At 32.8% G+C, this 16,131-nt stretch overlaps 2 protein-coding genes across 2 annotated transcripts; one reads left to right on the forward strand and one right to left on the reverse strand.

Moving 5' to 3' along the window:
* Positions 1-405: 405 nt before the first annotated feature.
* Positions 406-7,442, reverse strand: LOTGIDRAFT_228780 (hypothetical protein; the record flags this gene model as incomplete). The annotated part of the gene is made up of 7 exons (XM_009059760.1): positions 406-2,168; positions 3,378-3,529; positions 3,637-3,766; positions 4,026-4,270; positions 4,767-4,909; positions 5,419-5,941; positions 7,414-7,442. The coding sequence occupies 7 exons, from the start codon at positions 7,440-7,442 to the stop codon at positions 1,927-1,929; spliced, it is 1,464 nt and encodes a 487-aa protein (XP_009058008.1). The 3' UTR covers positions 406-1,926.
* A 3,357-nt stretch (positions 7,443-10,799) lies between these two features.
* Positions 10,800-15,450, forward strand: LOTGIDRAFT_105568 (hypothetical protein; the record flags this gene model as incomplete). The annotated part of the gene is made up of 12 exons (XM_009059761.1): positions 10,800-10,967; positions 11,209-11,425; positions 11,693-11,784; positions 12,192-12,298; positions 12,518-12,597; positions 12,767-12,883; positions 13,204-13,435; positions 13,738-13,803; positions 14,237-14,353; positions 14,674-14,731; positions 14,919-14,994; positions 15,386-15,450. The coding sequence occupies 12 exons, from the start codon at positions 10,800-10,802 to the stop codon at positions 15,448-15,450; spliced, it is 1,395 nt and encodes a 464-aa protein (XP_009058009.1).
* Between the last annotated feature and the right edge of the window lie 681 nt (positions 15,451-16,131).

The following is a 16,131-nucleotide window of genomic DNA, read 5'->3' on the forward strand; positions in this document are numbered from 1 at the left end:
AAATCGTTCTCGTGTTCTTTAAGTGTTTTAGGGCAAATAAAGTATAAATGTCTATAGAAATTTGTACTTACAGGAATATTAACAATAGGATATAGACTTGTACGGTTTTTATTCATATAAGAGTCGCCTCAGTCATCCCAAAGGTATATCAAACATGTCCAAATAAAAAAAATGCTTAAAGTTCAAATTCTTAAGGGTACTATACAACAAACATATAGATGAGATCTGGATCTACATTTTAATCAGATTGTACGGTCAGTCATATGTTGGTCTCTGTAGAACATTACGATCGTAAAGGGAATCGTGTCAGGAATCGTAAAGAATTATTGTTGTATGTTAACGAGATGATGTAATATTACTGCTACATTTCTTAACACTTTCTCTATCATATTCAACCAGTGATGTAAATATCAGATAATAACTAATCTTTATTATACCCACAAGACAAAAGTTCGTCAAGACAAGTTACTGACATATAAATACAATCAACTTATATATTACTAATCATATACATTCATACGAGATCATTCCTAGATCAAATCCTTAGAAAGTTTGAATATAAGAGGGTTAGGGGGGTCGAATGTGAGCGAAGTATTGACAAATTGGGTGGCTCGAGATTTTCACAAAAGATCACTTTCAGGAACTTCCAGAACAGATTCCTGGAGAGGTTTTATGCTCTTGAAGTCTTAAGTCTCATTTGAAACACCTTATAATATATAACATTTCAAGGTTTGAAAGTTTTTTGGGATATTGTTTATAATTTATCAGCTCAGATTATGAGATTATATAATAATATAACAACTAAGTTTATTTTTATATTGAACATAATATAGCTGAGTTTTATACTTTAGTATATAATAAAACAGCGAAGTTATATGACATTTTATAAGTTTTATGATATTGTACAATATAACAGCTAAGTTTCGGGATATTGTACAATATAACAGCTAAGTTTTATGATATTGTATAAAATATAACAGCTAAGTATAATGATATTGTACAAAATACAAACAGCCAAATTTTATGATATTGTACACATTCTGATCAAATATAATATACATGGTATGGCTTACGATGTTGTTTGATAATATATAACAAATATATTTGTTTGCAGTTAGATATGCTCTGGAGTGTCTCTAGCGTGGCTTTCGATATTCTATAAAAATGGAGAACACAATACATATACAATTTTTGTCATACTGTAAATAACATAAGATAAGCTATATGATATTGTAAATAACATTAGAAAAGAGTTTGATACTGTATGTAATATAATTCACATGACTTGTGTTATTGCATAATATGCATGGCTTACGATCTTGTGTACTTATCGTGGCTTAAGATCTTGTGTACATATCGTGGCTTACGATCTTGTGTACATATCGTGGCTTACGATCTCGTATAGAAATGAATAACAAATTTATAACATTTATGATATTATATATAATATAAGATAAGTTATGATATTTTACATAGCATTAGAAATGAATTATGTGATCTTGTATAAAATACATGGCTTTCGATATTGAAATTGTATGTATATAACATAGGATATGTTATATATCGTATATAAAATAACAGACAAATATTGTATAATAATATTGTATAATATTATGTGGCATATAATATTGTATAATATATAAAGAATATATAAGATTTATGAAACTATATATAACAAATAGTTTTTTTTGTTTCGATGACACTATATATAGTTTATTTGCTATTGTATGTAACATATTTTCACGATATTGTATACTGTACATGGCTTACTAAATTGTATAATATACATGTCTTACGGAATTATTATATATATAACAAAATATGATGCTGTATATAACATAATACACAACAGAATTTATATGATTTATCATATTGTATATAACATGAGACAAATTGTATGATATCATATAACATAACATAAACCTTTTATGACATTGTGTACAACATAACAGATGAAGGTCCTAATTTACAACGTATGGTTTCTTTATACACTGGTTTATGGTTGAAAGTCTGAACATCAGACGCATAAAATGTTACTGAACCGTTTTGAAAAATATGACCAATTACAATGTCTGTTACATAACCCGATCCCTGATAGTTTGTTATAACTTTTGATTGGGAAAAGGTTAGTTTGGTTATTTGGTCGCCATCTTTGGTAAACGTAAAATCTGAAACACACAAATATAAAAATCTTGAGCGTTACTGCTGGTGCTATCGACTACAGTGCATAAAGACTTTTTAAAGTCACCCTACCAATCCGCGGCAATCTTATGAGTGTTCTAACTTATTTAACATTTTATACATTTCAAATTTTGTACGTTTCTCTAGGGCTGGGACCTCAACCAATCCATACGGTAGTTGAGTCACTGATGACGGTTCAACTCATGAAAAACAACAGGACACAGTGAAAAAAAAAGTGAAACAAAATTCTGTGTCTATTTCCATTCTTATACCTCAATACAATGGTGCATTCAACAGTCTTATTATTACTATTTATAAGACTTTGCACTCGATTTCAATCTAATAAACACAAAATGGCCACGATCTAATTTGTATGATTGCTCTCTAAGGACCCCGCGTTCTCATTTGAACATCTGAGATTCAGATAACCAAGCAACTAATATATAAAATAAAATAAGGTCAACAATAAGAGAAAGTGACTCACTAAATAATTAGTTTCATTAAACTTTTAGCCGCCCAAGATCAGACCTTAGATCTGATGTTGGTAATATCGGAATTTATGTCATTGTATTGTATACACATCGTATGAATTACCGAGGTATTGTGTAAATCCACTATTCTATCTTACAAACCATTTAAATCTTATTACTATTTGCACATAGTCCACGCTTCGATTAAAAAATCATTGTTAAAATGGGGAAAAAATCGAAACAAACTGAAACATAATTACGATTGGAAACATTCTACAAATCTGTGTCAATCGGAGAAAAACAACTAAATCTTCAGCAATCAAATCAATTGATAACCCTTGCCGTCATAATAATTCAAATTATCTAGTCTATGTTCTTCAGACCATTGGAAAACTTATCAAAATAAACATTAATTTGGTTCACCAAAAGTGAAAAAAAAACACCTTCTCATATTGCTTTCTTTTAATAGCTTTTCATCGATCTGGTAGTCTGCAAACTAGTTTACCCAGGGTAGCGTGGGATGATATAGTAATGTCACTGTTGACTGTGAGAACAATTCACAAATTTTGGTCGATTTGTTCACGGCGTTCACTTTGCCAATAGGATGCGATGGGATACCACAACCAGGGCACCTAAATGTGGAAAAGGTTTGGAACCTTGGAAAGATTGTAAGTCATTGTGCGAAAACAGTTAATGAATTCATTTTCTACTTGCCTTGAATAGCACCTCCTGAAAGAGCCCCCGCTGAAATAGGTGGACATGACCGGTAGTCAGCGGTAAAGCGTACATCTTGACCATTTAACAGTGCTTTTGTCAATTCTTGGAAACTCTCTAGGGTTGAAATCTGTTTTCTGGATTCATAGAACAATACTCCTTTTCTGTAAATATAAATGTAGTTGACGATGTATACAATTTTAAGTTATTGTTTCAGTTCAGTCATTGTTTCGGTTTCCAAAAAGCGAATGTATAAATACGCCAGGCTTACCCTTGGAACTGACAGGCTACCATTGATTTGTCTAGTACAGTTGTTAGATCTGGTGCAAGAGTTGTTAATTTTAGTTGAACTCCACTGTTATTATATACATAACCTTCCTTTAGAACTGTTACTACACCACCTAAATATAGAGGTACATGTACATGTATCAAAACAGAACCTGAAACATGTTATTATTCAGAGTTTCACGCCGTACAGTAATTAATTGTGATTAAAGCGTGTAATTAAATGTCAGTAAACTCGCAGAATTCTCCTTTATATATTGTTATTGATGTACACCCGTGTGAGTGCATGTATGGGATTAACTGATATGAAAGTATCAGTCCAAAATACAGAGCCATCTACGGCATTCCTACCACCAAATAATAAATGGTCGTTACCTGTAGAATTAACAGCAACAGCCGATTCAGAAAATCCAAAATACTGATCTGGACCAAATATAGAATCAAAGAAGAATTCGAAGACTTCTATATCACCACCATAGATTACATCTGAGTTGTTTGATTTACAGTACTGAGGGTCTATGACGAACCGTATCACACTGCCCCCCTTCATACGTTTGATAAGATTATCGAAATTATCTATACCATTACTATTTCTAGTCAACGTGTTCTGGTTGTTCAAGCTAAAATACAAGGAATAAATGAAATAAATCTAAATAAACAATACTCTACAAATATCTTTGGAACATTCTTCGCAAGAAATGATTACTAATGTCAGTCATATTTAATTATTGAGGCGATACAGACAAATTGGTTTTGACTGGGGTATTATGCCCTGGATCTATTCGAACTTAATGAATACATTTTAAATGTCTAAAAGATTGAATAACTACTGGTTTCCACAGTATATGCCAACAAAATAGCACATTTAATGACAATTTAGACTGGCTGAAGCTACAGTATCACAATTACATTTTTTGATAATCATGATATCATATTGTTGACTTTAAGAGCAATAACTCCCAACCAATTGCCATAAATACAAATCAAAATAAGTAATAACTAGCACATGGGTCGGGACAATTTCTCTATCCTCATATTGCGGAATGACATCTGTTGCTGGATTACTATGCAGATACAGGGGCGTATCTAGAAAATACCTGAGGTTTATATTCTTACTTGTGTTTTTCATCGATGGGATATTTACTCATATTATACGGTGATGGATAGACTTTTAATACAGACTGGTTCTTGTAAAATACCCATGTTTCATCAGCTGTCAGATAGGTAGACGTTAGATTGTTTCTGTCAATTATAAGTACCTAAAAAGAGTATTTTGAAACATATATTGTTCAATAATATGCCTTAAATTACAATGGGTTGATTTTACTGACCATTTCAGAAGGCGAAAATTACAATGAAAGTATGTATGAGTTCATACTAAATAAACAATTCTGGATGTGGACTGTATACTCCTGAAAGGGGTGAAGAGTTGACAACATCTTTGGCATTATCTCCACAACGTTGTAGATTACAAAGTCATTATGGAGGACGAAATCCTTTTTTTGTTCCAGTCGTTTGGTAATTCTCACCAATCAGAAAACCGTTAGATTATAACAGATGAGAGTATATAAGCCATTGCTGATACTCTGTATAAACTTCAAATCACGAAGCCATTTCCATGTTTAAATCTTGATGTCCAGCGTCTGGTAGTTAAACTGACCGATCGATAAATTCAAAATGATCCGTATGTGACTTAACACCTCTGACAAAATCAGGGATCAGTAAGTTTCACACCTTATAAGATTCGAAGAGCATTACATATACATACCTGAGCACCAGCAATGTTGACAATACAGGTATTAAACATGTTAGACCGGAAATAATTGCTATCCAACCGTGTCCAGTATACGTCACATCCTTCAGCATATATCAGATCTTCTATCGTCAGGCTGGCAAATTTATCCGAATGTGCAGGGGAATGGAGAAATCGTTCAGGTTGAGAAAAAGAATATAGTTTCAAAACTACTTGTTGAGATTTTTTATCAATTCCGTAGGTATAGAGTCTCTGGCGAATAACATTACTGATGTTACCATTTAAATATTGCTCGACATAAAAACATTTGAAGCCAATTAATATTGGTACATCTTCTGGAACTGATGTCGTAATGAGATGTAGATGTCGCTCTTGTACTGGTTTATGTTTTATATCATAGTTAAACTGGTCAATATTGTCAAATTTCCCCTCAAACTGTTCTGCCAGTTGGGTTAAATCTTCGTGAACATCAGATAGAGCTAAACCAATGCATAGTGCAAAGGTGGTGCAAATAAACAACTTGCGGAAAGACATGGTACTGAAACAAAAACACTGAATAAATATTATATCAAAATCACAATAGGACTATATGACCTGGCATCTGACTGATTTGCCCCCCTAGAAAAATAGATTGCACCACCAAATTGTACCCCCACTTTATTTCTAAGGAATTTGAAATATATGATTTTTATACGTTTTTGAACCAAAAAATGTGTTAAAATGCACCTAATCAATTCCATTTTTCGAAACTTTTCTATGAGAGGATTGCAACAGCCCCAGTCAGCCCCCTATTTGTACCCCCAGTCTCGGGAGGCTGGTGCCGTCACTGGCTGTGGTCGTCAGTCTGAGCGGTCGAAATCTACCATTGATCGCAGTTCTCGAAATTAAAGAAATATTAGCGCGTGTCCAGCTCGACGTATCGTGAGTTGCTGTGAATCGTCAGTATATACATGAACCCATGAATCGTCAGATCAACTGCCCATATTTACACTAAGAAGAGAGACAGCTTTCATTACTCACCTTGTGACAATAAAGTGTTTCAATACATAGGTACATAGGTTATCATGATATCACAGAGCTTGTGATTGGGATATATATCGTCTTACTGTAATATATTAAAGGGACAGGTTGGCCATTTTCGGTGGTTAGTTTGGGTCTTGAATATAATGTAAATAATCTTTAGAAATACTAGAAATGTACGAAAATTCCTTCAAAATTACCTCAAACTAGTAGTGGGACTTACTATTTCCATATATATCTTTTCTATATATGATATATATGTCTATTCCACCTTCAAAAGCGGATAATTTTGGACACACATGGATTTGAAGACTCAAATTTCGATGGTGAGCTGTGATTGGCTTAGCTCAAAAATTCCCGTTTCTGATACTAAAGTACAATTGGTCAAAAAATGGCCCACATGTCCCTTTAAGTTCATTTACCTTTAGATAAATGTTTGATATTGTGTTCAAGTGGCAATAATGGGCGGTTTGGTGACAACACATGTACAGATCATTAAGAGGGCGTATAATAATTTGTTTGGTTTTATTTTGGTTTTTTTAGTGGGGGAGGGGGGGTTACAGGGATGCATGCGGACCATATTATAGTAAAATTAATTTCAAACATAAAGCCACATCATCTTAAGAATATTTAAAGGATAAAATAAACCACTGGACACGATAATGAAATATAATTATTTTATATCGCTATGTAGGTACATCAGTACGTAAACTAAGTAATATTTGTATGTACCCCATGTTGGCCGCGTAAAACTGTCCCGATATTGACACTAGATACTGATACGATGAAGGAAATATTCAATATCGGGCCATTCGTGAGGACATCCTTAGCAATCTCAGGCAATCTCAAGCTACGACAGCTAATTCGTGAGTAAAATCTTTGGCATGCCGAACAATTTCGAAGGATGTGGCGAATAATCATTTTTGTGCTGAATTCGTGTGTCCATGTTGCTCTTCGTAAGGCCATCGTGAGGGCATCGTGTCGTCTTACTTCGTATTATCATCGATGCCATTGGGCATTTTTCGATTCACGAAGAAAACACGAAGCTGCCCGATTGTCTAAGGCAGGTTTCACAACTACGTGAAGCCCTAACAATGCCGTCGCAGATCCTTCTTGGATCCATCGTATCATAGTGCGATGACATCACGATGGGACAACAGTGTCGGTGAAGAATTTGAAATAATTTTGAAATCTACAGTTGTTCTGCTCGCGATGTGGTGTCATCGTGTGCGGTTAAAGTTGTGCCTTAAAGTAGATTGACTGCTGTCCTAGTTCGGGGCTAGTTTCGTCTGAACTTTTCTTATTCGTATGGTCATCTGGTATCAAAATCGGGACAGTGTGAAGCTGGCATTAACAACGGTACAATATTATCCGGATAGTGATAATATATAAATATAATATAATAATAGTGACAAAAGATTTTATTTATGTTGTAAATCAATATATTGAGGATGAATTCCAGTGTACTATTTTTTGCCCGCTATTTTTGGTCATTCCTGTCCTTTTACGTAAAATGAATATGTTCCTTACTCCAATGCCATTTATAGATTTAAAAAGCTTCGGCAATTATATATTTCAGATTTATTAGATACGCAATCAGCTTTTATCATAGAACTAATAACTCTTTATATTTATCTATTTAATTGTTGTCCTCGGGTAAACATGCATATACATTTATATTTAGACTTGTTTTCTTCCATTTATTTGTTGCTATTGTATAATCTATATATTTATTTTACTTATTATAGTGTGTCAATGTTCGGTTATTATTTATTGTATATTGTTTATAATTCTTCGGCAATAACAAGTAATTGCTTAGCTTAATCTAACTATAATCAATATACTACCATTGCTACAGGAACATAATACTACCGTTGCTTAAAGGAACATGTCTGCATCCTTGATAAAAATAGATTTCCACAACTTTTATGTTCTTCAATGAACTACATGCACAATACTATCAATAACATTGCTTTTTATATAAAGATTCAATTCGCAAATATTTATTTGTCAAGGATAACATTTAATAAATACAATCATGCACCCATTCTTCCTGCATATCCACCAAAAACTAGGCATGTCGCCTATCAAAAAACAAATCATTCAGCTAAATATAATATACAATGTACATATTGAAACATCTGCCTCTATTCTAACCTCTGATAGACAATTTGACAGTAGTTGTCGACTGGAATGAAAAACTAAGATAATGGAAGTCAGCGGACATAGAGTTGTATTGTCGTTGATCAATGAAAATGAAAATGCTGATACTTATATGAATAGAAAGTAGAAGTGTTACATTGACTTTGAAAAATACCAGTTTGTCTCACATGTCCATAATTAATTCATAATTAGCTACATTAGAAGAGAATTATAAGCAGAATTCCAATGAGTGACCGATCAAGAAAGGTCAAAAAGTATTTTTTTGTTATCCAGACTATACATTTATGATTGGTTCAAACTCTTAATTATAGCCTATGCAATGGGAACATAATGATAAGATTGACAATAACATGACAATTCATTAGAAACACCAATTAATCTAACAGTTTGCTTAATTTGACACTAAAAAAAATAAGGAAACCCATCTATAAGACCCTTCTTCTTAATGTTGGTAATTCCAATGCAATATTACACCCGTGATAGACGTTACACTTCGCATTTAACTGGGCAAAATCTTTGCTGTATAGTTGGAACGAATATGAACAAGGCCTATAAAGTGGATGGTTGCAGATTCCGACTGCTAAATCAATATATATTCCCCCAGATTCTGTCAACCGCACAGGAAGAGGCGAAGAGAATCATTTAACTTCTGTTGATACTGCAAATATTGTACGTTTTGTATATCATGTGCATAGTTTGATTCGGATACAAATTTCAATGGGCGACTTATCACAGCAAATATATTGCACATGAAATTACCAGTATAGGCAAGTACAAAATGAAAAGGTAATATGTCTGTCATAATAGATATAATATAATAGTTCATGTAGGCTATTGTAGGGGTATATTATAATGTAGCCCATATTCGAATAAAGGACTATGCGTAAGAGTAGGCCTATTACCAATACATGTTGGGGTGGTGCCAAGGTTATTATTGGATCAATTCCATAAAGTCCTCCCGATAAGTTTTACCCTTCATTTAATTATTAACTTAACCTGTACACCTTTCTTACCGTTTAGATATGATAGGCCTACAGTAACCTACTGACCTCTTACTTTCGTCAGTATAATAAATATTACTAATTAGATTCAAAACAGTTGGCCTTATAAAGTCCAAAGAATATCCTTGGAATGATAGAAATATAAAAATGGGTCTATATTAAAGGCCATATTCAGCTAAAATCTAGTACATGTTCGGTTGAAGGTATATTAAGATAACATATCATTCAAATGCAATACTCTGTTGGCTAGAAGTTGTTAAGCATAGCCCATCCAATGAAAAAAAATATCAGTCAAATTCGATTACCGACAAGAGTGTCAGGACAGCAGACCAAATTTCAGCCCTTTTAAAATCCAATTGTTCTCATTCAGGCCAGGAGCGAAAAAAAGGTCTTCGAGGCAAAGTTTAACTTAAAACAGAATAAATCCCTACCAGTTCCCTGAGAGTTTGATTCCATTAAAATATTAAATGGAGTTATTTCCCTTTGACTATGATTAAGTCAAATTTGCATACCATAATCTTAAAATATATTCCCCCGGTTTCATCATCGTGGATGCAAATATGAAGTTCAAAATAGTGAAATGAAGAAACTTTCCACATGCTCCGCATCTTCTATCTCCAATTATCTTTTTCGTTCCAAATAAAGTTAAAACATTCCATTAAATTAGTACATCCATCGTGCGCAAGCGCAATGACTATCTTCCTGTCCCTAATCCAAAATGGCATCCCACTTGTTGAAGGTCACGACAAATTTAAGTAAAAATCTTCTATTGTCATCAAAGGTATACTTTATAACTTTACCATTCCTTATTCCTACTGTTCAATGAATTCGTCGGGTGTTTTAATTGTTTTTGTATACTCACATTTCTGTCTGATCACCTTGTTATGATTTCTAACTTGGGTGTCTATTGGATTGGCATTTCGCACTTTCTTTTAGTTTATTCAATTTCATTTGTTTCATTATAAATTATCAGTTGAAAAGAACCAATTAATTGGATCTACCATTAACTTCTTGCCGTTGAAAATGCGATGATACTAGCTGAATAAAATTTTTATAGGTCTAATATGGAGCCATTGTTTTGCATGAGACATAGCTGGTCACTAACAACAATCTTAATTCTTTCTTATGTAACGTGATATGCACAACGCAATGAATATTAAGATGTGTAATATTAATTGTGGTGCATCATCTATTTAATTTCTAATGTAGTTTATGAATTTTGTGTTTTTTCAGAAGGTTGTGCCAGTAACATGTAGATGGAGATCAACTCAAGCAAATGTTTATGAAGAAACTCTTTTCAATGTGCCAGAAACCAAAGTGACAACTTTAAGCAATGGCATGAGAGTAGCTACTGAAGATTCTGGTTCTCCAACATGTACAGTGAGTAGTCTTTCTATCACATGGTCTTGCATTGCTTAAAGATTCCCAGGAAATATAAATATGATCATTTCTCATTGAATTGAAGTCATATTTTGTTAGCTTTAGATTGAGAAAATCTAATGGAAAGTCAATTTAAGTGCCAAATTCCATAAAAAAAATTCTCAATGTCATCTTGCACAGATTATGATATACCGGTATTTATTAATATTATTTGACTGTAAGGTTATTGTTTGGTTGTTAGGTTGGTTTGTGTATTGATGCTGGTTCCAGATGGGAAAATAAACAAAATAATGGTACTGCTCATTTTCTGGAACATATGACATTCAAGGGGACAGACAGGCGATCAGAGTCAGATATTGATTTAGAAGTTGAAAATTTAGGGGCTCAACTCAATGCCAACACATCTAGGGAACAGACATTTTACTTTGCAAAATGTTTTTCTCAAGATATGCCTAAAGGTTTGCAACATTATTAATATTCATTTTTGTGTGCAGAAGATATATTTATATATGATTTCATACTATAAAAAATGGAAGTGGAGCATAGGCTAGTATAGAATCAACCCCTGTCTGATATTGTAATCTAGAACATGAAGTGGATTCACAGAATCCTGTAATTTAGAAGAGGTATGCTTACTTAAAAGGGATCATTGATATTAAGTCTTAATAAGAAACTGGGCAATGTATTTCTATTAAGAGTACGAAATTGGATATTGTGTGTTTCAGCTGTTGATTTGATATCTGATATAGTACAGAATAGTAAAATAACAGAGGAAAATGTAGAGAAAGAGAGAGGTGTCATTTGCAGAGAGATGCAGGTAAACTTATTTTCTTTTTAGTTAAAAGCTGAACTGCGTACATAAAAGAGCTCAAAAAAGAAAATTAAATGCATATTTAGAAAATCTTTCATTTTCTGACAAATATAGAAAAGTTTACTAGATTAGTTTACTTAAATTAATCAATAGGTGCACCAAGTTTCTGTTTCTCCAATACAAATCCTAAGACTATTTTCAGTCCCCACAAAATTTAGACATACTGTGAGTGATTTTCAAGAACTCAATCTTTTTATTGATTGGACTATTTTATAATTGTGAATATAATGTGCCCTCCTTGTTACCTCCAAGATAGTCCTGGAAAATCTCTATTTTTTTAGGCTTCTCCCTGTATATCTTTTAATGTCATTATTGAATCAATGATATTAACTATTGGATTATTTTTATTTCAGGAGGTAAACTATGATATGAGAGAAGTAGTCATGGATTATTTACATACTGTGGCTTACGAAGGCACACCATTAGGTTTTACTATACTGGGTCCTTCTGAAAATGTTAAGTAAGTAGGGCTTATTTTGAGTCCTAGTAATGTTGATAAGAAATTGGAAAAGCTGATTTTTGTCACCTTTTTTTTTACAATGAAATAAAACTTGTTGATTTTAAATAATCGGTTATTGGCCAACATTGGGTTGTAGAAATTCAACAATATTCAACGATATTATAGTATATTTGTTGTGTGTCACTTTGCCTTAAAAGCCGTCTTTGTTTTTGTTTTTAGTACTATCAGCAGGAGTGATTTGGTGAATTTTCGAAACACCCATTACAAGCCACAGAGAATGGTTTTAGCTGCCTCAGGAGGTAGGAAGATGTATTTTTCTATCGTAATTAGTATTATAATTATTATAATTCCTCATTATTATTTAACTACATTTAGCCCCTGCAATTATAAATGAATTAAAAGTGCATTTCATTATTTGTTAAGTGTTTTACTATGTTGTATTAATTTAATTTCTCTGTATTTTCTAAGGAGTGAATCATGACAATTTAGTAAAGATGGCAGAACAATATTTCTCTGGTTCAACAGCTGCTCCCAGTTTTGATATACCCACCATTGAACCTTGTAGATTTACAGGAATGAGTGTAAGTCTGCTATTTTTTCATTTCTTTCTCAGAAGCTCATCAGAATCCCAGGTTGAAGTTCCACAATATGTCAATGAGGGCCCTTCGAAGTTTTAAGCTGTTTTAAAATTAATAGTAAATATGAAAACTGAATTAAATTTTGATGAAATAGGCTGAACTGTTTTGATTTAATTTTTTATTTGCTCATAGAAGTCTAAAGTTTTAGTGCAATTTAGATGAAATTTGGTATTCATCTTAAAACATGCTATGTAGCCATCAGCAATCCTATATATATACAGTATATATTAAAACTGACAGATTTCAATTTTTATTCCTTGCAGATAGTTGAACGAAATGATGATATGCCCTTAGCTCATGTAATGGTTGCAATGGAAAGTGTTGGTTGGAATAATCCTGATAATATAGCACTACATGTAGCCAGTATCATCATGGGTAATTGGAACAGATCCTATGTTGGCGGCACCAATCTCAATGGTTTAGCAGCATTCTGTGCAGCAGAAAATATTTGTCACAGTTATGAATCTTTTATGTCCACCTACTCTGATACTGGATTATGGTAAGGTTATGTAAATAGATAAGATAAGATATCTAAGTCTGTAGTAAATTGATAGTAAAATGCTGTAAGTGCTACTCCAATATTAATGTCAAATCAATTTGATATTTCCTAGCTTCATCTTTCTACCAATTTGTTTATCAGCAGAGCTGCACTTAATTGGAGTTCAGAGAACAATAGTTATGTCCATTGTTCTTCAAAATGCAATGATTTGCTAATCTTTACATTGAAAGACTAAGTTCCTTGCACAGTTTCCTATATATTAACAACTAAGAACAAATTTTATCTTATTATATTGTTTTCAGGGGTGCATATTTTATAACTGATAGATTTAATATAAGAGATACATTACATGCTGTACAACAGGAATGGTGAGTGATTTGTTTCTCTCAAGATGTCTGTTTGATATATAGTCTTATCACCTATAAGTATAAATCTGCTTTAACCCTGTGACAGTGCCTTCTGTTCAATAGTAACTTTTTACCTTTCAATCACCCTAACCACTAGCAGTAGCTTGACCATCTGCAAAATCTGCAAATTTTGATTCTAGAACAATGGGGTGTCACATTACAAGGCTGTTTTTTTTTTAATTATGCAGCTCAGGTTTTATTAAGATCCCATAACAAGAAAGAGTGAGCTGTTCTACAATCTTGAGAAATTTTCTAACTGATTATGTGACCTGCTTTCCTTTGTCAGTATTTGCAGGATTTGTGTTGTTAGTTATGCACACATTCTGACAAATTTTGCCTCATTGCAGACTTATGAACATGTCCATTAAATCCTAAAGTATTCAATCTACTCCAGGATGAGACTGTGTACTCAGGTAACAGATGTAGAGGTTGAGAGAGCTAAAAATAAGTTAAAAACTAGCTATTTATTACAATTAGATGGTACAACACCAGTCTTTGAGGATATAGGACGGTAAGTTTTTTTTATGTTATTTTGGTTTTTGGTGCTGAATAGTGTAATGTTTATTAGATTTGGTGATGATAATAGCTGGTTTCTCCTTGTGATGCATGATAAGGGATAAGTGTTTTTAAAAAGTGTAAAAAGATGGTTAATGCTGGTGTTTTGGCAATATTTCTCTGATTGCACACTGCATGGCAGGAACTTTCTTAAAACAATCCAGTGCAAATTTGTTTCAGACTGAAATTATGTTTGTTTTAAGCTGTAGTAGAGTTTATTTAGATTCAGTATTACCAGGTCTAGCTGATTAATATAAAATTTGGTCTTTATTTCAGACAAATGTTGAATTATGGAAGAAGAATTCCCCTTGCAGAGTTTGAACAAAGAGTCAATGTAAGAATATATTTTGAATTATGATTGGTTAAAACTTAATTATATGCAATAAGAACATGATATGATTAAGAATACATGATAATTCATTAGAATCAGAAATTAATTAAATAGTTTGCTTTATTTGACATTAAAATAATAAGGAAGCCAAACTGATATTACAGTAAATGTATTATTTTGATATTGACAGGCTGTGGATGCTAATTTGGTTAAAGAAGTATGTAATAGATATATTTATGATAAAGGTCCAGCCGTAGCAGCTGTTGGTAAGAGAATTTTTTTAAATATCATCTTGATAAACAATGGCATTATTGTTGTCGCCAATATTGGATGGTACATGCTTAATGTAAGCTCTCTTTAAGACAGGGAACACATTGTCTAAGTTCCACTTTTGAAACAGTAGTTTCTTCCTAAATAAATACCTTCAGATACTTCAATTCAGTTTCCCCTTGCTCAGAGAGATACACTTGTAGATCAGGGGTTGACATGGAGAAAGTGTGTCTAGTCATTTAAATGGGACAAAAGAACCTGATACCCAGTGCACATGTTGAAGATCTCTCAACCCTTGATAGTCAATGTGTCTAATGCTGCTGTCTTGACACTCTATATGACTCAATCAGACGAAGAAAAGTAAGACTCCATTTTATTTTATTTCAGGCCCCACAGAAGATCTACCTGATTATAACAATATTCTTGCTGGTAACTATTGGTTACGAGTTTAATGGTGGAATCAGTATATTGGTGTGACTGTTTTCCGATTCATGTCTGTTTGGTACCCAAGTCTGTCCGTCTGTCTCTCACACTGGCTTGTATTCAACAGGTTTTTGTTTTTGGTATGATTGTAAAAACAAGATAAAGTAATATTACCTTTCCATAGAGATCTTGTTCACACTGACACTAACTTGCTTGACACATTGTAGGTATTTTAACTCTTTGATATAACAGTGAAGTTTTGGGAAGTATGTAGTAAGACCTTAGGTATAGGATCTTCAAATAATATTGAGTCTTTATCTATCAGACAGAAGTAGGCATTTCAACTGTTATAGCCAAGCAACGGTATTTGTATAAACTTAAATGTTACTTCATGTGTGAAAACATTGTTGCTTGACTATAGATAAGTTTATGCCATCTTAATGTGTGTTTTAAGTGCTATAATTTAAGTTGAGAACTAACTGAAAATTAGATTTATTTAAGAAATATCGAGCAGCAGATATATGATAAACATCTGTAATGTTATTTTAGTTCATTAAAACATTTCAAAACATGTTCATCTTGTTATTGAGATTGAAGGTACTGATATGTAAATTGGTTGAAACAGATAAACTGTTGTCTCAGTAATATTTTCTTCGATACACATTGCAGTGCCAATCATGAGACCCTGGACTAAAAGGGAGTGCTTGACA

Source organism: Lottia gigantea (assembly GCF_000327385.1).
Source record: "Lottia gigantea unplaced genomic scaffold LOTGIsca_4, whole genome shotgun sequence".
Lineage (NCBI taxonomy): Eukaryota > Metazoa > Mollusca > Gastropoda > Lottiidae > Lottia > Lottia gigantea.